This window comes from Cenococcum geophilum, assembly GCF_001692895.1.
Source record: "Cenococcum geophilum 1.58 unplaced genomic scaffold K441scaffold_8, whole genome shotgun sequence".
In the NCBI taxonomy this organism is placed as follows: domain Eukaryota; kingdom Fungi; phylum Ascomycota; class Dothideomycetes; order Gloniales; family Gloniaceae; genus Cenococcum; species Cenococcum geophilum.
Window position 1 is genome coordinate 2,505,387 of NW_027137566.1, and position 25,718 is coordinate 2,531,104.

At 46.6% G+C, this 25,718-nt stretch overlaps 9 protein-coding genes across 9 annotated transcripts; 3 read left to right on the forward strand and 6 right to left on the reverse strand.

Moving 5' to 3' along the window:
- Positions 1–664: 664 nt before the first annotated feature.
- Positions 665–1,619, reverse strand: K441DRAFT_655065 (uncharacterized protein). The gene has a single exon (XM_067647779.1). It carries the CDS (start codon positions 1,422–1,424, stop codon positions 816–818), a length of 609 nt encoding a protein of 202 aa, XP_067507615.1. The 5' UTR covers positions 1,425–1,619; the 3' UTR covers positions 665–815.
- A 475-nt stretch (positions 1,620–2,094) lies between these two features.
- On the reverse strand, positions 2,095–3,215 carry K441DRAFT_674757 (uncharacterized protein; the record flags this gene model as incomplete). Its single annotated transcript, XM_067650790.1, has 2 exons — positions 2,095–2,262; positions 2,397–3,215. The coding sequence occupies 2 exons, from the start codon at positions 3,213–3,215 to the stop codon at positions 2,095–2,097; spliced, it is 987 nt and encodes a 328-aa protein (XP_067507616.1).
- A 203-nt stretch (positions 3,216–3,418) lies between these two features.
- K441DRAFT_343996 (filamentation protein-like protein) lies at positions 3,419–7,663 on the reverse strand. The gene is made up of 6 exons (XM_067641280.1): positions 7,552–7,663; positions 7,348–7,471; positions 6,967–7,293; positions 6,258–6,904; positions 4,195–6,183; positions 3,419–4,137 (listed from the first exon to the last, which is right to left on the reverse strand). Exons 1-6 carry the CDS (start codon positions 7,555–7,557, stop codon positions 3,622–3,624), a joined length of 3,609 nt encoding a protein of 1,202 aa, XP_067507617.1. The 5' UTR covers positions 7,558–7,663; the 3' UTR covers positions 3,419–3,621.
- Positions 7,664–7,844: 181 nt separating this feature from the next.
- K441DRAFT_546251 (uncharacterized protein) lies at positions 7,845–10,298 on the forward strand (the record flags this gene model as incomplete). Its single annotated transcript, XM_067642849.1, has 2 exons — positions 7,845–10,104; positions 10,174–10,298. 2 exons carry the CDS (start codon positions 7,845–7,847, stop codon positions 10,296–10,298), a joined length of 2,385 nt encoding a protein of 794 aa, XP_067507618.1.
- On the reverse strand, positions 10,257–11,953 carry K441DRAFT_655068 (uncharacterized protein). The gene has a single exon (XM_067647780.1). It carries the CDS (start codon positions 11,879–11,881, stop codon positions 10,703–10,705), a length of 1,179 nt encoding a protein of 392 aa, XP_067507619.1. The 5' UTR covers positions 11,882–11,953; the 3' UTR covers positions 10,257–10,702.
- A 1,499-nt stretch (positions 11,954–13,452) lies between these two features.
- Positions 13,453–16,270, forward strand: K441DRAFT_655069 (sodium/hydrogen exchanger 8 /H(+) exchanger 8). The gene is made up of 6 exons (XM_067647781.1): positions 13,453–13,773; positions 13,843–13,872; positions 13,934–14,080; positions 14,131–14,264; positions 14,315–14,843; positions 14,897–16,270. Exons 1-6 carry the CDS (start codon positions 13,734–13,736, stop codon positions 16,003–16,005), a joined length of 1,989 nt encoding a protein of 662 aa, XP_067507620.1. The 5' UTR covers positions 13,453–13,733; the 3' UTR covers positions 16,006–16,270.
- A 926-nt stretch (positions 16,271–17,196) lies between these two features.
- On the forward strand, positions 17,197–17,690 carry K441DRAFT_344095 (uncharacterized protein). The gene has a single exon (XM_067641281.1). It carries the CDS (start codon positions 17,411–17,413, stop codon positions 17,657–17,659), a length of 249 nt encoding a protein of 82 aa, XP_067507621.1. The 5' UTR covers positions 17,197–17,410; the 3' UTR covers positions 17,660–17,690.
- K441DRAFT_741139 (uncharacterized protein) lies at positions 17,691–18,375 on the reverse strand. The gene has a single exon (XM_067654372.1). It carries the CDS (start codon positions 18,079–18,081, stop codon positions 17,722–17,724), a length of 360 nt encoding a protein of 119 aa, XP_067507622.1. The 5' UTR covers positions 18,082–18,375; the 3' UTR covers positions 17,691–17,721.
- Positions 17,879–18,385, reverse strand: K441DRAFT_655070 (uncharacterized protein). The gene has a single exon (XM_067647782.1). It carries the CDS (start codon positions 18,355–18,357, stop codon positions 18,094–18,096), a length of 264 nt encoding a protein of 87 aa, XP_067507623.1. The 5' UTR covers positions 18,358–18,385; the 3' UTR covers positions 17,879–18,093.
- Positions 18,386–25,718: the final 7,333 nt, after the last annotated feature.

The following is a 25,718-nucleotide window of genomic DNA, read 5'->3' on the forward strand; positions in this document are numbered from 1 at the left end:
GTCCAAACTTCTTATAATTCTTGCTATACATATATACGTTAGTACGTGTGTAAATACTTGCACACTCGTGGTATATTATTACGTACTTCTTACGTGTTCCTAGAATTTGTGATCGCTTAGCTCCACAGGCTCTATCAGCGCTAGCTAAAGCAATAGTGTCCGGCTAATCCTCCCTAATTTCAGGGGTCTATCAGCCACCAGCCAGTCGCCTAGTCTCAACATCTTGTAGCAATGCTAGCCCAACTCAATCATCTTCCTATTGGATTTCGGCAGCCAGTAGAGTTGCGCTAAATCATCCGGAGTCACCGAGGCTTCACGAGGGACGATTCTAACTACAAGAAAAAGAGATGGCGCCAAGGATTTCCAGCTTCCCGGCTGTTTCAGCAACTTACTTACGACGTGGCGCGAGTGAGCGCAATAGTGGAGTCACTGGTTATCATAAATGGGAAAGGACTATCGTTCGATTGATACGACTTGCAAAAGAGACTTAGTGTTAATTGGAGAACATTGGGATGGTGGCTATGCATTCTCTATCAGAATTGGCTCCCTTCCTGTCCAAGTGCAGCGGGGTGGACTGGAGAAAGCGAAAAAGGAAGCGCCATTTGAGGGGTGGAAGGGCTTGCCGTAGGGAGAGCCTATCAAGTTGAACATCGTCAGCCTCAAAAGCCAACTCTAGCCTTCCCTCTGTAACCAACGAGCCTCTCACCCCAACTCCAAAGCAGCTTGAGCGACAGAATTAGAAATATTTTCTTCAATTCTGATATAGCTGAAAAGATGAGGCTCCGGATTCATCTCAGCCTTCTCGCCTCTCCTGCTCACTTCCCCTTCATAAAAACATTTTCATCTACCCTTGCCCTCCACACCTCCGCCGCAACCCTCCACGCCGACCTAAACTCCGTTTCCCCTTTCTGATACCTAATCGCCTCGCCCCGGCCCTCCGTCCCACTAATCGGACTTCGCAGCTGCTCGCGCACTCCCGGACTCTCAAGATCCGCATCGTTGCACGCCGTGAAGAACATCTCGGTATACCCATCGTTCTCGCCGCTGCCCTCGTCCCCATCCGCCTCGTTCACCGGCACGAAGAACCCCACCGCGTTCTGCTCGTTGGTGTAGAATTGCGGCAGTATGATGAAGACAACCGGGCTGGATGGGATGTGCTGCGTGGCGTAGGTGTAGTCAAGGCATTGCGGGTACTTGTTTGCTAGGGCGAGGAGGAGCTCGCAGATGGTGGTTGGGCATTCGTGATTTATGTAGATGGGCGAGTCGAATTGGCGCCAGGATTTTGGTATCGGACGCGCGGTGGTGTCGTTAGTTGCGGGTTCGGGGGCTGTGAGCTGCGTGGCTGCGGAACTAGAAATTAGAGCTTGGGTTTTGAGATGCTTGGGTGTGTTTATTTCCATGGCCTTTTTGAATTTGGAGTTCATGGTTTGCGAAAGTGCGGTGGTTTGGTCGGATTTGGTTGGATGGAAATTGAAATACTCTTTGCCAGAATACTGAATTTGATGTGACAAGACTGCTTTATTTTGGACGAGTTATTTTGGGCAGTTAGATTAGTGAATCTTTGCAAATAAAGAGGCTCTTGAAAATAAAGGAAATGAACTATAGAAGCATTTCATGCCCCAGTGTATCTTCACAAGCATATCAATGTCTTAGTGATCTCCGATATGCTTGTTGCTGAATATCATCACTAAAAGCAGTGGAGAAGATATTTGGTAATGCAGAACGCACGTTTATTGTGTTTTTATACAAAAAAAATCTGTATCATTGCATAGCCCTGCCGTGAGAACGCCTCTAACTAAGAGGATAGAATAGCAAGGCATCTTCAAATCGTGCCGTCATAGTCGAGCCTGCGATGTTCCCAAATTTTGGAGCTCGATAACTACAAGAGGTTCAAAGCCGGCTTGAAAGATAGCAAGACTAAAAGCTTCGAAACTCTAGGCATTTGTAAAACGTTGTTGTTTCAGTAGATCAAAGCATCCCAGATGCGGCCCTCTAACAAGGCCGTAGACTCGCCGTGCCTAAATGATAACGCGGAATGGTAGTGCTCCACTGAGCGGGAGAAACAAGAGCGCTTCTTCCCCACAGAAATCTTCGTTATGCCAAATTCACCATCAGAGGTGTAGCTCTTCCAATCCCTTCACCAGGGTGAGTAGGGACAAGGAGCCTCCGGTTTCCCCTTAGACGAAAGCCGCTAATGTTCCCGTCGTTGGAAGGCAATACCCAATTCTTCCGGTCCATGTCATATTGCCAGTTTTTAAGGAGCTGCCAGAAAGAGAGAAAGTTAGCTAGGACACTTCCTCAATTCAATTCAGATATCTAATATCCAAAAACCGCCATGGAGCAGTCATCGAGTTGACAAAGAGTGCAAAATTTGGGTGGAAACATTGTTTACTCACCTCAGCATTCAACGCCCTCTTTCTCTCGATGATCTCTCCATCCTGACCTTTCTCATGCAAGAGCACCGGTGTCATATTTCCGACTACGGCTCCTAGCACTCGCTCTGAATTAAGTTTGCGACGGTGAGGCAAGCACATGTCTCCGCACCCAACACGCACGCAGCGTGAGCAAGCGGGTACTGTGCGCGAGCAAGGCATCTTCGCCAGCGTGCATTGCAGGCATGATGTCACCCAGACGAGAGTGCGGCGTTCAGGTACCTTTTTAGGTTGAACAAGATGAACTTCTTCGGTCTTCCGGTGAATCACCGGGGCGTGTCTCTTGACTGACTTGATATTGTGAGCATTGGCAACTTCGACACCGGTGATATTCTGTGGTTCAGCCTCAGCGAGATTTTCTGAGCGGACAATTTGAGACTTGTAGGACGAATCAGTATCGCTGAAATCGGATGAAACGATGCTAGTTGCAGAACAATAGGAGAGTGCATCGTTGTGGGTGTCGAAATAGCGCGTGCCTGGCGCGAAAGGCTGGTCAAAGATGCTGTTATCGGTGAAGCCCGTATTTGTTGGAGACGGATATTCCCCCGCAGAAGTCTGTTGTGTGTCATGANGTTGTGGCGTACATGGAAGGGCATCGAAGCTGTTGATTTGGTGCTTGGGCGCGACAAAAGAGTGATCTTGATCTTCGACTAAATCTATCGTAGGGGGAGCGTCCCGAGGGTCTATTTTATCAAGCCATACGAGGATATCGTCTGGTGTTGAAGATATTGAGGCGTTAAACGGAGGCATATTGACGAGATCTTGGATTGAGATTCGCGCCATGTTTGATTAGAGGTCGAGAGATGGTCGTGTGAGGCAATGAAGATTGTTGCGGTCTGATGAAGACAGACGCTTCAACGGAGTTCGGTGAATGTGAAATTATCGTTGAAGGCTTGTTATTTCACTTCAAAGGGGTTGATGTGCTCCGAAGAACGCAGAGGGGTATAGAATGTACGAGAGATATCCTCGACGAATGCCACAAGGAACCCAATTGAATAGATTTGCCTAATACAACCGATCTGTAAATTTTCTGCTGCATCTGTTTATTGTAAATATATGGCAGATGGCATGATGAGTCCAGGAGGTGTGTTCTTATTACAACGGTAATATTTTTGAATTCATCCAAGCCATTGGCAGTGGGTATCTCTGGGTTTCCCGTAAAAGGAAATATGTACTCAGCTCAAGCGCTCTATAATACGAATCCTCCGACTCCTACACTACTCCATCCCCTCGTTGGGTGAGTATCTTCTAACTCAACGCACCACCACAAAACTTCCTTTGCTTTTTCAATCTGACCACATTCCTCGTAAGATCTTGCGAGAGCGAACCAAGCTTCTGAGTAATCCCACCCAGATCCAAGCTTGGTTAGAGATGACAGAAGGCCATGCGCCCGATCACGAGCTGCAAGACGATTGAGTTCAGGTGGAGAAACTTGGTTTTCAGCCGATGGAGCCGATGAGGCAAGATGAGGTTTCCTCGCGTCAGCTTCGGTGGTAGATAACAGAGTCGGCAAAGGAGTTGACAAGGTCGATGAAACACCGTGCTCGTGTAATGGCTCGGGTGGAATAACTTTACAGTATATATCGAGGAGGATGTTAGAAAGACCAACAATAGCTAGTGGATGGTCTGGAAAATGCGAGAGAGCCTTTTCAAAATCTGCCAGCGCTTCATGTGGCGACGACTGGCTTTGTAAGAGTTCACCTCGCTGTACACTGTCAGTAACTTGGGTCTCTATAGACACGGTAGAATTTTTTCAACTTACTCCTGACCAAACATCACCCCAGAGTTCCTCAACACTTTTACCTCCACCCCATCCTTGATCCGCGAATGCTTTGCTGGTAGAAGACTCTTGTGCTACTTCGAGTTCAAAACCTTCAACAAGCTTTGTTGCTTCTTCTATGGCGCCTTTGGCATCGTCAAACATTCCTGCTCTTGTATACAGTCCCGAAATAAAAAGCCACACTTTGACTAGCAAGGAGATTTTATGTCGCCGTTCTTGTAGAACGGTAAATTGAGGTTCAGGTGAGGTGTAGTTAACACCCGGATAAAGGGTTGGTAATCGAATATCTTGTTGAGGCGGCTGTTTAGGATGACCTGCTGGGGGAGGTTGGGCTTTATGTGAGATGTTGTGAGTTACAGGGTGTAAAGGCTGCTCAGGACCCTCCGTCGAGTTCCTGACCGACCCAGATATAGATTTGCGGTATGGTGATTTCTCTCGGGTAGAGCTGTGACGCGCGGGTTTACCATTTGTGTTATCTTTATCGAGCTCATTCTTTTCGGCTTCTATCACCTCACCATCAGCTTCTGATCTCCTTCGCAGGCTGTTAGCGCTCCGCTTTTGTAGCTTCACACTTCCGCTTCTTTTCTGGACGGGACTATCAAGATGATTTTTGTGGCGGAACGTATGGTGGTGCCCGTTCGGGTGATCGGGAGAATCCTCATCGGTGACTTGAATCGTTGGCGCGGCTGTAGCTTGGGTAGCAACTGTAGATGGCCTAGAGCTTGCTACTGATGCATTCATGGCGGCAGGAAAGGCATTTTCTGCACTCTTTCGTGAGGTTCTCGGTCGAAATATGCTGCCTTTGATCGTGCCTGCTGCACTTTTCGGGGGCGGCATAGGTATTGTCGGAAGTTGCAGTTTGATTTGACCTGCTACTGGATCCCCAAACAACCTGGCATATAGGGCGAGAAGCTCGTCGCTGACATCCACGGCAGCGTTTGTGCCTTCAAGTGTTTCGATCAATGCCAATTGTGTCATTTTGATCTCAACTATTCCGCTTTTCTCGAATGCTTCCATCCGATCCACAACTCCCTTCGACTGGCTCGACGCCTTTTCTTGTGACTCAGCCGACAGATGCCTGAGGTGATCGCTTCGGTATTCTTTAGAATTTTCGCTCTTGCCAAACAAGTTCGAAGGATCTTCAAACTGTTCGAACGCTGCTTCGCAGGACTTCTCAGCAGTATTGAAATCGGCCCTGGCACTCAGAAGTAATGCGAGTAAGTGCCATAGAGGTATTAATTTTCGCTCCCGAATAAACTCGATTGTTGAAAGGGGGCCTCCGTCAGATATGAGACCATCGGTGGTAACGGATGAGTCGAGGTTTGAGACCGGGGACAGGGCACGTTTGACAATTTTGATCGCTCCGGCGATATCTCTCATCTCTGCCAGAACAAGCCCAAGAGAATAGAGAGTCTCTAGGCTATTGGAATCTTCGAACCTAGGCTCAAGAGCTTTCCGCAGATAATGGACGGCTTGTGTCTGGATGCTAGCCCGTAACCCAGCATCATAAGTCACACGTGCCCATTGTGCTTGGCAGATTCCCAGTGCACGGTAAGCAACTGCTAGTGTCTGTGGCGAGATTCTGTACTTCGTAGGTTCTTCCGGGGCCTTTGCAGCGTCCTTGTCAGCAGGGATGGGGTTCAACAGAGAAATAGATGGAGTGTGTTGTTTCAGCCATCTTTCGATTATTTGGCCTATGTCTCTGGCTTTCTCTGCTTCTTTGCGAGAACCGAACCGGCAAAGAATTCGGATCGCCTCGGCGGCAGTACGTAAAATAGTATCGTCGTTGTCTAGGCTAAGATCCTCTTCACCTCTCCTTTCAGCACGGTCTTTGCCTCTTGAGACTATCTCCACGTAGGTATCATACGCTTTAAACGCAAGCTCAAATTCAGCCAAAGAAGCATGAACTGTGAACAGGTGCCGTAGGATTTTTGTTGAATGGAAAGACTTTGTTGCTGCGCGATAGAGAATCTATTACAAGAGTGTGAGACCTCGTTCTGGTATCCCGTATGATTTCTTATGAGCTTAAATAGATCAATGCTTACATCCAGAACGCCTCGTCCTACACCCCCTTTCCCACCTTCACCTAGTTCCTCATCTTGCCATGATGGCCCGCAGAGCACCCGCCAATTACTCATCACAGCATCTACCCAAAGCTCGATTACTATACTGCTTTCGTTTGCTTTTGGGAAACGAGTCTCTTTTAGTAACAGGCTTTCATAAGTCGTTTCTACGCGTTTTAGTTCCGCGCGTTGCTGTATTCTCGAGGCTAGGTGCTCGCCAGTAGGAAGTTTCTCTGAAGGATCCAGGAGTTGCGGTTCCAGGTTCGTCGAAGCAGGGCTATAACGCAAATCCCTCTGGAGAATAGTAGAAAGCGTATCGTAATAGGCTTTCCATACAAGGCGGCGGGTTTTTCCAGTCTCAGAGCTGTCAGTTGCAGTGGCTCCCACACCTGCTTCCCAGAATTGTGCCCACATACGAAATATCCGTAAAGCATGGCCTGACTCCACGGATTGTCCAGAAGATGCAGACTGATCTGATAATAGGCAAATCCGACCCAGGAGTTTCTCAGTCCATAGCCGAAATTGAAGGGATGTGGAGCTCAATGAATTATAGGAGGATAGGAATGGAAGAACAGTGTTGTATGTTCCGATAGCTTCCACCGTAGAAGCTGTCTTCTCTTGAGAGAAACCTAGCTACGGTTAATTGCGAGCTAACAATTTTTGCAGCAGTAAAAGCATTTGCATATCATACCCTTAAGATATACGCCCTTAATAAAGCACACCTGAGTCCAACCGCTTAACTTATTCTCACCGCTAGACAAGCCTGATATTGTCCCCGCGAAATTTTTAGGAAGGCTGGCCACAGCTAGCCCTGGCTCGTCAAGAACAAAATGTAACCATCCCAGGCATGTATTTGCTTGGAAAGCGTCTTGCACATGGTCTGTCTCTTCCTCGACAGCAGTGAGTAGAGAGGGTATTATCTTGGAGAGGCTGGTAGAACTAGTGGATGTAGCGGAAGAAGGCCTTTGGCTGCTGTATGCAGCCACTTGGGCTTCCGATCTTGCGGCAAGTGCAAGGCCTGGGAGAGGATAGACTCAGTAAGCCATCATGGTACGGAATGAGAGATTTGTACATCGGCGGTGAGGCGCATGCTTTTCAATCTTCCTTGCAAGCTCAGGTACATCCTGCCAACGCCCATTGCAGCGTGAGTCGTCTAATTGGGTTATGTAGCGCAAGGCCTTTTCGTTCTCTTGAATCTACTGGAACGTCAGCACATTTCTGCGGAGTGACGTTGCGTTGGAATTGATGTCTGAAATTTTAACACTGGAAAACTCACTCCCATTCTTACTGGAATGTGTGCTAGCGTAGCCTGGATGGCTTAGAGAGCTCGAAAAACATATTCGTCAGGTAAACGTGGGTATGCGGGCGTTGCACTGTGTCATGCTGTATGTCCCTCAAAAATGTTGGATCGAGGAGCTGGAGAATCCCGTGAGATCCCAGTCGGTCTTGGCAAACGGTTCGGGCCGAACAATCATCCATCTTGAATTTTCTTGATGCAAGGCTTTTGTTCAATGTCTGATACTATATTGACATCCACCCGTTATTAGGGCTTTTAAGTTTTATTAAAAAATGGCTCCTCAAGGAACTACTAGATCTGTTGCAACTTTAAGGGCAATGACTTTTCGCATATCTTCCACCCCTACATTGCAGCTTCCGCAGCAAATACCTGCCATTTCGGCTTCTTTACCCCATTGTAAAGACCTAATATCTTCGAGCCAACTTCCTAGCTCTAAAGATGCTTCTGAAAGTGCAGTTGCTATCCATAAATATAAAACTCAACTGTCAGCCCTCCTTCAAGACCGGACTGTCCAGGGGAGATGGACTGCGATTGTGTTAATCAAAGCCACTATTGAGATCGGTGGATGGGGAGTCCTTCAAAAGAGTGGCCCCTGGGTTCGCGGTCTTCTCTCAATCCTTACAAAGCCAGACCCGCCGACCACGAAAAAGCTATCCGTTATAACTCTGACCCGTATATTCATGCTCACGCGTGATTTTCCAACACTGGTTAGGGAAATCACCACGCCCTCACTGCCTACCTTCATTCAGTCCTGCTTGAATCTAGTCACTTCTAAGGCTTCAAATCCACTCTTGCATACGGTTTTAGAAAGCTTTAATCAACTACTTCCGCGGCATCCTACCATTTTCCGGTCATTCATGACCCAGATGCAGCAGATTTTCGTTCAAGTACTGGCTCCAACGCCCTCTAACGCAAGTAAACTAGGACCCGCCCAGGCACCTAATTTTTTTGTATCTTCCGAAGTCTCTCAAACCGCGCAACAGCTCTATGTTCAACTGCATCAATGTGCGCCAAAAGCGACCTCAGCTGAAGAGTGGGAGAGGTCGTTGAAAGGCACCGTTAACAACGTTCATTACGTTGCGGACAAAGTATTCCGGGCCGTTGTTGAGGATTGGCAGTCAGTATCAGGGGTTACTCCAACGGGCACCGGACAGACTATTGACGCTAATATGGAAGATATCGGACCGGATCTCATGGGTCTTTCAGGCTGGTCTGGCGTGTATGCTGGTAGCGAGAGAATGATAGGTCTGCTTCGACTATTAAGGGAATTTATGGCAACGCCCACAGCAACCGCTGTCAGCTTTCGACTTGGCTCTCTCATGGACCTCCTCAGCAGGATCTTCTCTCTTACAGTACCTATTTCTTCAAAAGTAAACGACTGGCAGAACACCATCAGGTTCAACAACCAAATTAGCCGAGAGGAACGCGAGCACCTTTGGGCAGTGCTCCCACATATCCATGTCACAGCTATGGAAATTGTTTTGACTCTTTTTGAGCGCTTTGAAAATACGCTCAATCCACTTGTTGCTGGTCTTCTAGACCAATTGACTTGGGTTTTTAACGCCGAAAAAGATGTTATTGAGGTTCGGACTGCAGTTTACTCAACAGTTTCCGGTCTTCTGAACTTATCGGGATCTACATTTCCGAAATCTTCTATCGATCCTCTTGGCAACATTATTCGCTCCTGCTGCAACGATATCCTTCCTCAAGAACCACCAATGTCGAAGTCCAAAGCAGCATCAACAACAACAAAAGGGAACGGAAACAGCGCAAGTCAATCAACAACCAACGCCGATACGTTTCTGGGCGCCTCAAACACCCCGAAAACTCCAGCAGCGAATTTTGCAGGCCTACATACAGCCGCTCACGCCTTACTTCCTATCCTTTTGTCTAAACTACCGACTCAGTACATCTCAGACTCTCTACGAACGCGGATGGATCGGACGGCAGTGCTTGCGCAGCATAAAGAGGCTATGGTAGCCAGTGTACTTAATCCACCGCCGACGAAGAAATCGGGTAGACCAGTGGCCAGTATAATGCCACTTCTCGCAAGATCTTGTCCCCACAACATAGATGTCGAAGGATTAATTAGGCCTCGAATGCCAGTGATACGGACAAGAAATGCGACTTCAGCGTTTGATGACGAGGAAGACGATCAGCAAGATGAAGAGGAAGACGATCAGCAAGAGGACGAAGAAGATCTTGATAATGCTGATGACGTTTCTAAGGAATCAGCCAAAGTAGATTTCGAGGACAAGGACATCACCATGGAAGAATCGACTCGCAGCAGGCTAGCTGCAGAGGAAGCAGGTCCTGTTACTCATCGAAGTTTTGGGCTCACACCTGCACAGCCAACGCTCAATGCTCTTACAACAATCACTTCAAATCTCACGCAAGACAATGTCACCGCGGAAAAGTCCGCGAAACGCATTCAATCCGACACCATACCAGCGCCACCATCACCCAAGCGGGCCCGGCTAGAGACCATCCCACAACCGAAAGTGCCTACACAGGAAGTAGGTTTGACAACAAGTATGGCATCTGCTACACTCGAAATCAGCAACGAGCCTAGGACGGTACTACAAAGCACCGCTTCCACAGTCGCAGGCCCAACCTCGCTTTCTGCACCACGCACAGAGCCCTCAGCAGATGATGCAGACAGCGGCGACGATGACGATGATTTTGGCGCTCTTGTCCTCGGGCAAGACAGCGACGACGAAGATTAGTAGTATATCCATATACTGCTCGTATGTTCCACATGTTGCTACAGTTCTACTCTAAATTCTTACACCTACCGAAATCCTCTCAATCACAAGCGCAAACACCGAACGCCCAGGTGCCTGTCTCGTTTCCCGGAGCCCGCTTCAGCGCGTCGCAGGTGCTAACGCCGTTCCACCATACCAAGCCGAAATCAGAAACAGGTCTACAGTCTGGACAAAACTCAGTCTTGGGAATACCTCGTCCAATCCTTAGTAAGAAAATGAGAAATAAGAAATGACAGCCAAAGTGGAGGCCGCAACCGTTCTCAAACACACCAAATCCTGATCTTGACCATAAACCCCTCCAATCCAAACGAAAACAACGCCTCTTCAACCATTCAACTATTCGCATGCCCTGACATGCGGGCCTCCTAACCCAACCTCTCCGCCTCTACAACAAGCACATCCTCCTTCTCCTCACCCACCCGCGTGGTCAGCCATGCCGCGATAATGGCACAGCACCCGCCAAACCGCAACACCCACGCAACACTCTCATCGCCCGGCGCGCCACGCGGCTTCTGCAGCGCGCGGAAAATCACCGAGCTAACCAGCGTCGCAATAACCTGCGGCGCCGCAATCGCGACATTATGAATCCCCAGCACAACGCCCGCCTGATCCGCGCTCTCTGCGCCGGCCTCGTCCTCGCCCGCAGCTACAAGCGCAGCCTCGCGTGTTGACGGGCGCAAGAGGCCGCGACGGATCGCGTCGCGCTTGCTGATTTCCGACGAGATGAGCGCGAACGGTGCCCAGTTGGTCAGCGCCCAGGGCACGCCGACCAGCGCGACGAGGACGGTGCCGAGCACGGTCGAGCGCACGATGAAGGTCAGCCACATGCACACGGCGAACATGAGGTGCGAGAGGAGCCACGCGCGCCGCAGCGTCAGGCTCTGGATCTGTAGGTGCGCGAGTAGCGCCGCGGCGCGCACGGATAGGCTGCGACGCGGTTTGCTGGCTGCTTTCAGCGAGAAGTAGCCCGATGCGGTCATGCTGCCCGGTGTAGTCGGAGTGAGGGGTGTGGCGGCGGGCGGGGCGGGCGGCTGGAAGGTCGGCGGGATGATTAGGGGTAGGAAGACGCTTGCGGCGAAGGTTGTGATGGCGAAGATGAGCAGCGCGAAGGTCCCGACGCGCGTAGCATCCTCCCAAGTTTCGTCGACTTCTTTGTCAGTCATGTGCGGGTTGGCTTCGAAGAATGGTTCCACGTAGATTTCACCGATGTAGGTTGTTATGTAAAATAGGAAGGGGAACCAGCCAATCCAGGCGAAGAACTGTACTTGGCAGATTCTACTAATCTGGAGTGGCAGTTTGCGTACGGAACGGTATAGGGACTTGAAAAATGAAATAAGGCCATCGTGCGTTTCTGGAATTGGTTCATGCCTTGGGTCCCGCTCGGGCACGGTGCTGCAGCTAATAGCAACGGTTAAGGCGAGGACGAAGCTGGCGATGGCGCAGAGGACTTTGAACTGCGTGTTGCCTAGCCACGGGAAGAGATTTGGGAGGTTCACGTAGCCGGAGAGATAGCCCAGAATGTTACCTACACCTGCTGAGCGCATGATCCAGGCGTTTGCGGATTCTTGCTGATGCGTTGGTGCACAGTCGACTACGTACGCGCGAACGCCAGCTTGTACTATGGAAGAGTGAGCCCGGGACTCGAGCAGGATTCGCGGGAAGCTGCCTATACTTACTAACGTTGATGGCAAAGTCTAGAACGTAAACAAAGAGCACAGCAAATAGTATAATACAGGTTTTCACGCCGTCTGACTCCCGGTTTGCGCCGAAGAGATGCAGAAATCCTCCTACCACTTCTTTTGTCCATGCCAGTATCATAAGCGATACAATTGTTGCTATCGCGCCTCCAACGATGAACGGCCTCCTCTTTCCCCATCTACTCCGGCAATTATCACTTTTGAGGCCAACGTAAGGTTGGACGAGGGTTCCTGAGAGAGGTCCGGCGATCCAGACGAGAGCTAGGAGGGATTTGCTGAGGCCTAGAGAGAGTAGATATGGCTATGAGAGCTTATAGTCAGAGTTGAGTTGACAAAAAGATAACGGATGCATTATTAAGGATGCCGGCTTACCGAGCCGTTTGACATCTCCACCGACCATGCTATCTGGAGCCTTCAGAAGCTGTCAGTGGTGTTCCTGGATATCCGTCCATCAATGATATAGAGCTTACCCCAAACCCGACAATGTCAGTAACAGCAGATACCAACTACTCTTTGTCTCCTCGTCATTACCCCCCTGCCAATCCTCATCACTCAGAGGAGAGACAACTTTAAGCCCGGAATCCTCTTCATCGGAGCTTCGCGGGCGTAGTAATGGAGATTGTTCGTTCATAGCGTCTATCGATCCCCGGTTATGCGAGAAACTGCTCCGAAAGGAAACTATTTTAGGATGAGTAGCTACACCAGCACCATCGGCGTCTAGAGGATACTCGGAGTTGTGTGGAGGATGGAGAGGAGAGGACGGAGGTGAAGTAGGACCTTGGGCCGCCATGATGGAGGTGCAAGGTGGTTCGTGTCTGGTGGATCACTCAGCTGCGCTACCGACTGGCCGGATGACGAATGGTTCGATTGGTGGTGTTCCTTGCGTGCTTCTTTTGGGGCTATGTAGGCGTCCCAAAGGAGCGAAGGGAGCTAAACTGGAGCCTGGAGGTTGTTCACAGGTCAAGCTTCGATTCTGGGTAAGCAATGCAGCTTCGAGAATGCCATACTCGAGATGAAAGTGCGTTGAATAGTGTATCGTGAGATGAGGCCGGCGTAGTCAGCAGGCGTTGCGCATGGTCTGATGGGCGCAAGATAATTGCAGGTCGGGCGGTGTTCAGTAGGAATAAAATCAATAGGCCCTCGGCAAGGAGTATGTATGCAAAGCAGCGGAGAGGTCCGAATAGGTGTGTCAAAGTATTGCGGGCAGGTGATGTATGTGTGGGTAGGGTGGGCATGCTCTCGTGCCTTGTCAAGTTTTCGTTGGTTCCTGGCGAGATTCATGCGTCACGTCTGCAACTTGCCGATCTGGGGCGCACGGTCGGGACACTGCCGCGGCTAAGGCACCCGGCCTTAGCCTTGGCCTAGCGCCTCCACACATTCCCTGCTGTGGAGAAGAGGCTCAAGCAACATACCGTAGCCTTCACCTTCGAAACGAACGCCAGCAACAGATCATACTTGCGCGAAGACACCCTGGCCAGCGAGAGGAAACCGTCGTATATCTCACCACTGTGCCGGCTGCGACTGCCTTGAATCTGACTTCGTGCGACGTCTGTCGGAGATATCCGGGCCACATTCAACACTTCACTCACTGCATCCCTTCGTCGCATCGCCATCAAACATCCGCCTTTTCATCTATAGACACCACGCGCTGCGCTTTCTGGGGTTGCTGCAGATGTTAACATTGTCCTGAAGCCCGAAAATGGCTTCCACAATGGGGTGGGCCGTGACCGAATTGATGAGTACGATACACCCTCCAAAACATCGAGTCTCCTCCAAAGAACGTCTTGACTGACCCAGATTTTCAACAGAGAGAGAAGCAAGCGATGCAGACCCAGATGGTCAGTTCGATAATCCCGAATCGTGAACCATCACCCCGCTTGATTTAACGCGACTACACAGAGCCTGAAGCGGGACAAAAGGAGATATTTGCCTCGTGGTCACTATTCATCCTCATCGTCCTGCTTATCGTAGCTCTTTTCACAAGCTACATTCTGCAGACTCGAAAAATACAGGCGGTACATGAAACGGTCTTATCGATATTTGCGGGTAATTACACAAGGCTCAAAGTGTTGAGGACTAGCTAATATGCCTCCCAGGTATGGTAGTAGGCTTGATACTACGATTGACCGCCGCAGAATTCGTCTTGGGCGCCGTCAGCTTCGACTACCAGTTCTTCTTCAACCTCCTTCTACCACCAATTATTCTTTCCTCAGGCTATGAACTCCACCAGGTGCGTCGCGAAATATACATTCGGTTACGACGTGTATCTAACTTCTACAGGGTAACTTCTTTAGGAACATTGGCACAATTCTTACTTTTGCCTTCGCCGGCACTTTCATTTCTGCCGTCGTCCTCGGTCTTATACTATTCGTATGGACGAGGATACCTCTCGATGGATTCAAAATATCCTTTATTGAGGCCATGTCAGTTGGCGCAACACTCTCAGCTACGGATCCTGTCACAATCCTCGCGATCTTTAATACATATAAAGTTGAGCCGAAGCTTTATACGGTCATTTTTGGCGAGTCTATACTCAATGACGCCATTGCCATTGTATTATTCGAGACAGCGCAAAAATACAAGGCCGGTGGAGCCGCAGAGGCATTGAGCATTTTGAGTTTATTCGAAGCTATCGGTATTTTCTTCGGCGTCTTCTTTGGAAGCTTAGCCATTGGTCTATTGGTAGGCATAGGAGCGTCATTACTGCTCAAGTTCACTCATGTGAGACGATTCCCCAAAACGGAAAGTTGTCTCATCATTCTGATTGCCTACGCCACTTACTTCTTTTCCAATGCCATTCATATGTCCGGTGAGCATTGTAAATCTGTTCCGGTCTTATTAAATACTAATACCCTCTTACAGGCATCGTGTCGCTTCTATTCTGCGGTATTTGTATGAAGCATTATGCATACCACAACATGTCACGGAGGACCCAGTTGACTACCAAGTTCGTCTTCCAGGTCACAGCACAGCTCTCCGAGAATTTCATCTTCATTTATCTCGGTCTATCCTTGTTCACCGACTCGAAACTAGAGTATAAACCACTCTTCATCCTCGTCACTGTTGTCGGTATCTGCGTTGCAAGATGGTGCGCAGTTTTTCCGCTTTCGCGTCTTATCAACGGCGTCATTCGGTACCGTGCCCATCGTCAAGGTCGGGAGGTTGCAGAAGAACTGCCCTACTCACACCAAGCCATGCTCTTCTGGGCTGGTCTCCGTGGTGCTGTAGGTGTTGCGCTTGCCGCAGGCTTGTCCGGGACCAATGGCGACATTCTCCGTGCCACAGTCCTTGTTGTTGTAGTCCTGACGGTGATCATATTCGGCGGAACGACAGCGCGTATGTTGGAGATTCTTGGCATCCGAACGGGTGTAGTCGAAGAGATCGACTCGGATGATGAGTTCGACATTGAGGTTGTTCCTGGAGGTACATACGCTCGTAAATCGGGCCAGGGCTTCGGCCACATTCCTCGACCAAGCGCAAATGGATTCGCTCTCGCGTCTGTGGATTCCCGTGACGGGATATACAGCAGTGGGACTGCGAATGGTGGTAGCCCTCCGATCAGGCCAAACGGGATTTCTGCCGCTCGAAGAAATTCAAACCGGGCTAGACGACAACAGGATGGAGCAGATCAGGGGTTACTCAGTCCAGCAGACAGTGGAAGCAATGGTGAAGACGACAATGATCTCGATCTTCCACCGTCGGTACGAAGATCACCTAACAGAATGCCCTCTCCTATCGGCAATACAGAGCCAGCTTCATATCCAACGTCAGGCACCACGAATGCAAGCAGTAGTACTGCGGGGGGAAGTAGTGAGCCATCCAGAGTTGCAAGCGCAACAGCCGCAGTCAAGCATCTTTTCTCAGACCTGTCTGAAGATCCGGCAGGCGCATTTCGGCAGATCGATGAAGGGTTTCTCAAACCACATTTGCTGCTAGATCCGGGAAAGGGCATAGGACCAAGTAATGTGTGACGGCCTTTTCTATACTCGTTGACAGTTTAGATGGGAAAGTAAAACGACATTTCATCACACCGTTTCTTCTGTTGGATTAATGCAACTGGCGGCGATTAAGTATCATTGCATTATTTTCACGTCCCTTCCTGTGCCTTTGTATATATAGGGTGTACATTAGGCGCATAGGTGAAGGAAATCTGGATAGTGCAGCCTTGGTAGTGCTGTTCAACCACAGAAGAAATCCATAGAGACTACTCGAATAATTTCCCTGGATATTGGGTGGGTGCTCCCTTTCGACCGCGCCACATGCGGTGCAGAAGTCAGGAGGAGCACATGATGTGGGTAAATTGTGATATACCCCCCACATGACTATATTTCGGCTGTCCTTGGCGGTTAACTAAAGGAGCACAGCAAAAGTGAGGATCATACAATTAGGTGAGAAATTGGGTTGCACAGCTGACTATATAAAAAAGCATACCAAGCCGCCATGCTAGGTTGGGAGCGGATTGGATTTAGCAGGCTGCAAGATAAATGGTGGGGAGCGAATACATCACATATCGGGGGGGCCATTTTGGCGCGGTTACGACCCGGGTTAGTGCGAGGTTAGGGGCCAGCCCCCCGATGTCGCCATTACCCCGCACGAGGTCGTACAGCGACCGCCCGAGAACCCTCGCCCTTATTATGCAGGGAAGCAGGCGCTTTTTCGTTTCGGTCATGGATCAAGGGAGTCAAGGGAAAACTCTAAATTCAAGGTAAGCCTTACTCCAAACACCGCCCGTCCTCTCCCAATCCAGCATCCAATCCATACTGTCATACATCTACTCCTTGCGCTCTGTTACTTGCTGTGTCCAAGTATCGTGCTGAGCTCTTCTCACACCCGTTCTCGGAAGCCTTGGCGGCGCAAGCTGCCCTTGTTGAAGGATCCAGCGGCCCTAATTAGATTCTTGGGAGTTCAAATGGTATCCTATCATGAGTCCACAACTCTTTGCCTCTAGCACTCTACTTCATCCTATCGTGTTCCTCTGCATTCGAGAATGTTACTCTACTCATCTCACCCAGGTCAACCGCACCGGCACCTCCCTTTTATCGCAGCGAGCTTCGAAGCTTGTCTTTTGAGACATTAACAATCTATAGCAAATAACTTTTCTAGATTAGACTCCCCCTTAACTATACGATCTCTTAATAGCCCACAGAAGAGCAGAGTGGCTCGCGTGAATGCTCTTCGTTACATTATCAACCGAGCAATTTGGCGTCAATGAAACATATATGAGGCCTTCTACGTCCTGATCGTCAAAACCCTTTTGCCGCTGCGTCCTGCAAATAATCTACGGATGCAGTCTTGAGACGGGTTTTGGAACGATTGTACGCCCAACTTCTCTTGGCAGGTCCCAGCAGGAGATACGGCTTCCATGCTACCAAGATCATGATAACAGGATCACTATCCAAAATCCCATCATGCTTTTACTCAGATGTATTCTGCATATTACTCGCTATCATCATCGTACTGTCATGGACCAGAGAAGACATTGTTTCGACCTCGAGAAGAATATTGAATATCTTTTATGCAGGAACAGTGATCACGCATAGTGGGGATCGCGGGGTAGATGTCCCGCGGGGAAGGCCACTCCGAAGATTCTATAGTAAGAGACGTGCCACAGATGTCTCAAGTTAACAGTGCTCCATTTACCCCTTAGAATCCATTTTGCTCTCTATGCCAGGCACGTCGGATGACTTCTAAGCCCCGCCACACCTCAATCTCGATAAACAATCAGTGGAGCCACCAGAATCATTTACAATCTCATATGGGCGAGGGAGGAACGCTCCGAAGCGCCACGAACGAGACCGTCTCGCCGCCGTCTCCGCCAATCCCCAGACTACCCGCAATGTGGAGCCCGCCACAATTCGAGCCGTCCATTCCGTCATGGAACATTCCCTAAGCGCCACTATGTCAAAGCGGGACATACATGGTTGGGGCGTCCGAAATCTACCACCAACCCCTGGCAAACCGTATAATGAATCCTTCCCTGCTGCAGCTATAATGGCAACCTCAGTATTACGGTACACTAGATCCATGTTTTGTAGTTGCTTATGCATATCGTTCTTATTTTATTTTGGAATGCAGTAACGATCTACCCAAAGGTAAGAGTACCCGATTTGAAGTGTGGCCTGGGTTGCGTCTTTAACGACCGCGTCCACGCCGTTCATTTGATTTTGATCTTCCATATTGGGAGCTCTTGAAGCAGAAGACCCCCACACATAACTTAGCGCCACGTACCCCACATTCTCAGGAGCAGGTATAACCCTTAATCTCTCGTAATCGATAAGCCGCAGGTTAGGTACTAGTTCGCGCTGAAAAAGATCACATGTCATATAGTGTTTATTGCGACAGCAATCCAGTCAAGTCTTCAGCAGCTTAAAGTTGATGGTGTCAGCATTCAATCTCCTCACTGCAGGGGCTATGGAGAGGTTGGGATAATCTGCTGCAGCGCGGCTCATGAACCCTGATTTTGCCGCCTCCCTTATATTCCAGTAGTCTATTTGGGGTTCGATAGTAGGTAAAATGCAGAGGAGGACGGTGCTATACCACTCGGTCCACGCGCGATCATCCCATATTTCGTTAAGACGGTTATTTCGAATAGTGACCAAAGTACAATCGACCGCTTCATCGAGAGAACTAATTCTATTAGATTCCTCCCGGGTACGTAGAGCTTCCATTAGTCGGCAAAGCGCGCATGGTTGTTTCCCCCAACTCTGGTCTACCGGGCCAAGGGAAAAGCGTGCTTCTTTGTATCCGGAAAATGTTTTGTCAAAGCCAATCTCTCTGCATTTGGAGCACAATTCTTCATCGCCGAAATCTTTGGCAACCTTTAATAGGTACCTTGCGTTTAATATAACCAACCTGCAGAGGGGGCAAGAATCTTGCCAGGTACCCATAGGGCACCAACTACTGCTTCCTAGTCGTCTTTTGGGGTCGGGATGTTTTCCGTCCAAGCTTGATTGCCACCATTGTAAAAGTAGTTCGTTAGAGTCAGTTGCCGCACATTCTTTGCATAGCTTTCTCTTGCTAGGATTTTCGAGAATTTTCAGGAGGCCTTTTGGATTATTGGGAAGAGGGTACAGTAAAATCTCTTTAGTACGATACCGTTTGTTCGGCCGAGCGTATCGTAATACCAATGGTATTGTTATATCAAGAGTCACGTGTTGGGTGAATAAGTAGGAAAAAGAGGAGCTTAATACCTAAAAAGGCTTAGGATGTCTCCCTCGCGGGCTAAATAGGCCCTCTCCATACAAATTCTCTACTGGTTATACCGATATTGGTGGTAGGTGCTTAACGATATTGCCAAAAGTCAGATTATCGTAATATTACACGAAAAAAGGCTTGATTAAGGGGTGTAGATCATAATGTAGAGGTTATCGTTATATACCCTATATCGTATTAAGGAGATTTTACTGTACGTGAAATCCGGCAGGAGTAGAAACGGGGAGGACAGGATCGCGTAATCTACCGGAAAGAAGAAAGGTATGCGAGAATTAATTACCTGGCGGAGGTATTGGGAAAGAATTTGTGTTAAAGATCATAGAGAAGATAGTCGCCCGTTTTTATCCTCGCCAACCTTTTGGGAAGGTTTTTTCGCTAGTTAGAGGATGGGTAAGAATAGCCGGGGAGAAGAAGAGCTGGAGAGAAATAGAGGTCGTTGATATCTGAGACATTTTGTTGACAAGTAGGATCCAATCCGCTTATCCCTTGTTACTCTTGCGGAAATGATTTGATAGTCCTTCGTGCCAGGTTAATAGGGTGACCAGTACGTCAGACACTTTACTCAAAGAACGGTGGGAAGGAAGGCTGGTGATTAATATGTAGAGAAGTTCGCCTTCCCTCTCAGTCCTGTAGCCACCCGACCCCTCCCCACATGCAACGGGTGAACTAGGTAAGTTAGAGAGGAGAGCCGGAAAACAAAATCATGATTTGAGGGCACGGAACGATGAAGGGTATTGTCGACCTGAATTGAAGTTCCTTACTACCATCGTAATACTGTCTGACGAACTATGTTTCAGTTTGTCTTGTATCTTGAGCTCGTATTTCTTATCGAACGTCTCATTACCTGTTTTCTCTTAACTATATGACCTACTACATAACGACGTCGTCGTCATTGATATTTGTTGGACCTACCTAATGTATATAAGAGAGCTTCTAGAGCCTCTTTAATAAACAGATGTTCTTATTTCTAATCATCCGTTCAAATAGTTATAAGCCTAGGGCCGTCTACTGCATTATCTTTAATTCTAAAAGCCTTTATTTCTATTAATTCTAATTATTATCTTAATTATAGACAACTACCCACAATAACTTCTTAATAAGAAATCCCACGACCACTATGCAATCGCCCGCCAGAAAGGAGAAACCTGCGAAACAAGCCTAACAGAGCTCCCACGAGCTCCAGAGGACTACAGAAACCCTTCCTATCAAAACCACACACCCTAATTCGGCGTTAGTGGAGGTATATATGGTGTTTTTCTAATATACAGCCCCTAAAACCAGATCACAATAAACAAACAAACCCCCAGCCCTAACCACCCCCAACCACCCCAATTGAATAGCGCGCCTTTTAAGAACTGGACGATGGTGCTGGAAGAGTCCTCCCACGTTCGTTGCCTGCTTACATAAGCAGATTCCCTTTGGTTCCTTTTTGGGACGACGTCCGTAAGCAACCACTTATAACTCCGTAGGTATTAGGCCTATATAAAGGCCTATATTCGTCGTAGATAGATTTAAGAGATTCATTTATTCTTTTATCCTCAGATCCAGTTCATTAGGTTATGAGCACTCGTTGCTACCAAGCTGCCGATGTTAGAAGATTAAACCACCCTTACCACAGGCTGCCATAAAGGGGTTATCCACACCCTTACCTCAGTGGACTCATACTAAGAAATCGATTGCGCTGGCGCGTTGATCTCCTTCGGGATATTTAATCGATTTCTTAGTCTGAGGGACTTTGGCGGAGATTTGTATGGAAGCACAAGCGTTTTTTGTATGGGAAAACTCACAATTTTCAACGAAATTGATTAAGATCCTACAACGTCTCTTAAGGTAAAAAATTATATCAAATTACTCAGGAGATCTAGCTCTATAGATTAGTGAGAGTTTACGCTTTTTATACCTTTATGTGGGGCCAATATAGGCCTGTTATATAAAAGTGCTTACGCTTTTAATAACGGGAATTTCAACTTTAACGAAATTAATCTTAGATTTGGGAGGGGATAATATAATTTAAAGGCATTTAATATATAAAGTAGCCCCCTAAAAAATTATTAACGAGTTTTAAAAGACTTTATTTTAATCCCCTTATAAAGTTGCTAAAACTAAGATTTTTGCTTACGCTTTTAACAAAACTCGCCAAAGGCTCTCAGACGTGATTTTGGTGGATGTTAGTTAGCTTGCTGACGGGCCGAAAGAACATCCGCTCCAATCAAATTCACGTCTGAGCTCGCTGAGGTAAATCACACCCGTGCTAGGTTATATCTTACTACTCTATATTTAACGCCTTACCATAGGCCGCATTAAGGGTTACCACACCTGCGTATAAAGTTATTCCTTATTATTAAAATTACGCGTTAAAATCGTTTATTTACACGTTTTAAAAATCCTTTTATTTACGCGTTAAATTAATTTATTTACGCGTCGCTATAGGTAAAGACTATCCAGGCATTCAACGCCTTAAGAAAGACGGTTTAAATTGGCATTAATATTGGACACAGCTTAGTACGTACCTATGTGGTAAGGGCCTTCTACATATTATTTAAGAAGATGCGGCCCCACTCTACCCAAAGCTTTAGAAAGAAAAACCTATAATATCTATTAATTAAGTACCAAAGGACGCTAGCAAGGAGGAGCGAGATAAGATCCTTAAGAGGTCTTAAATCATTGCGGATACTAATAACTTAATCCGCTTAACTAATAAAGCACTCTCTAATAAGTACTAAAAGGAGTTTAAATAGTTTAAAAAGGACGATGGTAAAGTCTATTTAGTTATCCTTGGTATAATTAATAATAAGATCCTTACTGCCTTAGAGCATAAGCAGACGGCAAAGGACTATATTAATTACCTTAAGCAGATATTTAAGGCCCGTAGCTTAATCTATGAGGCTAATATATAGGAGACTTTTATTAAGCTCCACTTTTAATTAGACTAAGCAGTTATTACTTTCTTAAGCCGTTACTAAGAAGCGGTTTAAGGAGTTAAGTAGGTAAAGCTTGCCCTAGATAATAAGATCATTAACTATTAATTTATTAACGCCGTTAACGAACACTTCCCTATATAGGCTTAAATCTAATATAATAAGATTCGCGACGGCTATATAATCTTACTACCCTAATTAATTACTAACCTTACTAACGAGGCCCGGCGGAAGGACTTACCTAAGAGCTTTACCTCGGTTAATAAGCCACTAGGTAACTTATATTTAAATAAGTAGTCCGGTTAAGGACGCGGCAATAGTTATAGTTATAGTAATAGTTACGGTGGAGGTAGGGGAGCTAGTTATAGTGCCTTATTAGGCAATTAAGGCTTTACTAAGGATGCTTTAAATAGGTATAAGTGGTGCAAGTAAGGTCATCTAGGTGGCGAGAAGGGCTACTAGATAAAGTACGCCTACCTAAGGCCCGAATGGTGGAGACCTAAAGAAAGGTAACCTTAGCGCTTAAGTAATAGAGCAGCCTTAAATACAAATAAGGCCTCTAAGGGGATATCTAATCGCCTATCTTAAGCTACCAATTTGGTAACTAGATCGATCTTTGCTATATAGGTTATTAGGCCAGCAGCTATAGCTTTAGAAACAAATATTAAGGACTCCTAGATAGCCAATAGTTGCTTAAATATTTACATATATAATAATATTAGGAGGTTTATATAATATAAGGAAATTAAACCTATCTAAATCTAGACGGGAGGAGGCCTAATAAAGGCTATTGGCGTTAGATTAGTCGAGCTTATAGTTGCCTAAACTAACCACTCTGCCTATATAATTATATTTACTAAAGTATATCACTATCCTAACTTCTTTATAAATATTATCTCGCTTAGCATTCTATAAGGGAAGGGAGCCTTCTTTAACGGTCTCTATAATACAATTAACTTTATTAAAGATTAGGCAGAAATAGCCTATACCCTATACATTAACGGACTTAGTACGTTTATACTAGTAGACAACCCCACAGAGGTTCTTTTTGCAATGGCTCTAGCTACCGCATAATCGCGCCTCTATAAAAAAGGCGTGCTTACTAAAGCTACTATAGAGACTTAGTATAAGAGACTACAACACCTTCCTCCTAACTAGATACGTCTCCTCGCCAGGAGCATAAAGGGGATCGTAGTTATTAAGGATAAGCCATTTCACTGCGAGGACTGTTACCTCGGAAAGGCTAAGAAATAAATATTAAAACGCCCTTAACGACGCAGCAATCGCATATTTGAAAAGGTATATATTAACGTAGTTGGGCTATTAAAACACGAAGGTCTCTATAGTAAGAAGTACTGGGTACTATTTACTAATAACTAAATACGCTTTAGATGGATCTACTATATATTAAATAGAGGCTCCGCGGCCTCTACCTTAAAGTAGTTCGTCTATATAATTAAGACTTAAATAGGGATAACGATTGGTTGCTTCCAATTAGATGGAGCTGCTAAGTGGTTTAGTAAGGACTTAACTGATTTCTTTAAGGACGAGGGTATACTTACTAAGGTCTCTACCCTATATACCACACACCAGAACGGAATAGTAGAGAAGGCTAACCACCTAGTTAAAGAAAGGGTTAGGGTGATGTTAATTAAGACTTAATTGCCACTAAAGCTCTAGCCTAAAGTTGCTAAGGTAGCTATATACGGGCTTAATATATTACCTATATTAGTTAATAAGGATAAAGCTCCGCCCGCTTAAGTAATAGCTTACGCCCTAAGTAACACCGACTCTATAATTACGTATAACAACTAGAAGATCTATAGCTGTCCCGCCTACGTCTACATTAGTGAAAAAGACCCTTAGCAGTAATAGGGTAATAAGTTCGTTGTAAGGGCTTAGAAGGGACGATTAGTTGGCTATAAAGGCTTATATATATATCGCGTCTATCTACCTTATAAGAATAGGGTTGTTCAATTAAGCAGCGTCACCTTTAATAAATTAGGAACCTTTCTTACCACACTAATTAGTAAAGAAGAAGGTAGCGACGACAATATCTACTAGATACCACTTAAAGAACTTTTTACTAAAGATACTGCACCAGAGGTCTCTCGGTTACTGTAGGAAGGAAGCGAAGTCTCTTAGTCACTATAGGAGGCAGATAAGGTCTCTTGGGCCTTATAGTCAGGGGGTAACTCTTAGTCGGGGGGTGCCTCTAATAATCACAATATCGCACCCCAGCCTAATTGACCTCCCCTTACTAACGATAAATAGGCAGGCCTTAACTAGCAAGAGCTACCTAATCTGGGAGGATACCTCCGTAAGGAAACGACTCCCCTAAAAGACATTTACTAGGAGAATCTGGAATAGATTCTAACTAAGTACTTAGAGGAAGAAGTTAAGATTAATATACGTAATACGGTGAATACGCGCACACAATTAAAGCCACGGCTTAACTATAGCGTACTCTATAGAACTAGAAGGAAGGAGCCAGCCATAAAGGCTACCTACCTTACCCTGTTCTTCGCCTATACGTTTATAAGTACTCTATTACAGCCTTAATAGATAAAAATAACTAAAGGACTACCTCCGGAGCCACGGAACTAGAAGGAAGCCATAAATTTAATATTTAAAAGGGAGTAGAAGGCTGCAGCGGATAAGAAATAGGAGTCTTAAATGGTTAATAACTTATTTAAGATTATTAAACTTCCACCCGGAGCTAAGGCTTTACCTATTAAATAGGTCTTTATATATAAATTTAATAAGAACAACGTCCTATTTAGATAGAAAGCATGGCTAGTATTACGTGGTAATAAGCAGCGCCTAGGGATTAACTATGGCGATATATTTATAGGCGTTGTTTAACCTAGTATATTTAAGCTACTAATAGCCCTGGTTGCCGTATACGATCTAAAGTACAAACACTTAGATGTAATTACGGCCTTCCCTAATAGGAAGCTTAACCGCAAAAATATCTACATTTAGCTGCTAGAAGGATACCGCTAGTATTAAAAGGACGGCGTTGCTCTTGTGGGCTTACTGCTTAAGGCTCTCTACGGTCTTAAGTAGGCGCCACATCTTTAGTATAAGGAGCTTAAGAGCTTTCTTATTACCCTTAAATATATGCTAATTCCAGCTAACCCATATGTTTTTGTTAGCCAGCAAAGCGGCTAAATTATTATCGTCTACGTTAATAATCTTATCTTAATTGGACGAGATATATAGATAATTAAACTACTTAAAGAAGCACTTAGGAACAAGTATAAAGTGAGAGACTTAGGCCTAATTGCGTACTACCTAGGTATTTAAATTATAAGGAACCGATAGGCGCGCTCAATTCGACTAGTACAGGACGCCTATATTAGGAAGATCCTACATATATTCTATATAGACGATTACGCACCAGCCTCTACACTAATTTACCCCTCTATAGTAGACTTTAAGCTACGCGAGGATTAAGCTCCGCCGGAGCTAATAAAATGGTATTAATCGCTAATAGGCTCTCTACTTTATCTATGCAATTAGACTTAGCCCAATATGGCCTAGGCCGTAGG

Coding starts and splice junctions, on each gene's coding strand:
- K441DRAFT_655065 (XM_067647779.1), bottom strand. CDS start 1,424: ATGAACTCCAAATTCAAAAAGGCCATGGAAATAAACACACCCAAGCAT.
- K441DRAFT_655069 (XM_067647781.1), top strand. CDS start 13,734: ATGGCTTCCACAATGGGGTGGGCCGTGACCGAATTGATGA. Junction 14,081..14,130: donor GGTCTTATCGATATTTGCGG/GTAATTACACAA, acceptor TATGCCTCCCAG/GTATGGTAGTAGGCTTGATA. Junction 14,265..14,314: donor CAGGCTATGAACTCCACCAG/GTGCGTCGCGAA, acceptor TAACTTCTACAG/GGTAACTTCTTTAGGAACAT.
- K441DRAFT_655068 (XM_067647780.1), bottom strand. CDS start 11,881: ATGCGCTCAGCAGGTGTAGGTAACATTCTGGGCTATCTCTCCGGCTAC.
- K441DRAFT_741139 (XM_067654372.1), bottom strand. CDS start 18,081: ATGCATAAGCAACTACAAAACATGGATCTAGTGTACCGTAATACTGAG.
- K441DRAFT_655070 (XM_067647782.1), bottom strand. CDS start 18,357: ATGACATGTGATCTTTTTCAGCGCGAACTAGTACCTAACCTGCGGCTT.
- K441DRAFT_344095 (XM_067641281.1), top strand. CDS start 17,411: ATGATAACAGGATCACTATCCAAAATCCCATCATGCTTTTACTCAGAT.
- K441DRAFT_343996 (XM_067641280.1), bottom strand. Junction 7,294..7,347: donor GCATGCGCCTCACCGCCGAT/GTACAAATCTCT, acceptor ATCCTCTCCCAG/GCCTTGCACTTGCCGCAAGA. Junction 6,184..6,257: donor TAGGACGAGGCGTTCTGGAT/GTAAGCATTGAT, acceptor CTCTTGTAATAG/ATTCTCTATCGCGCAGCAAC.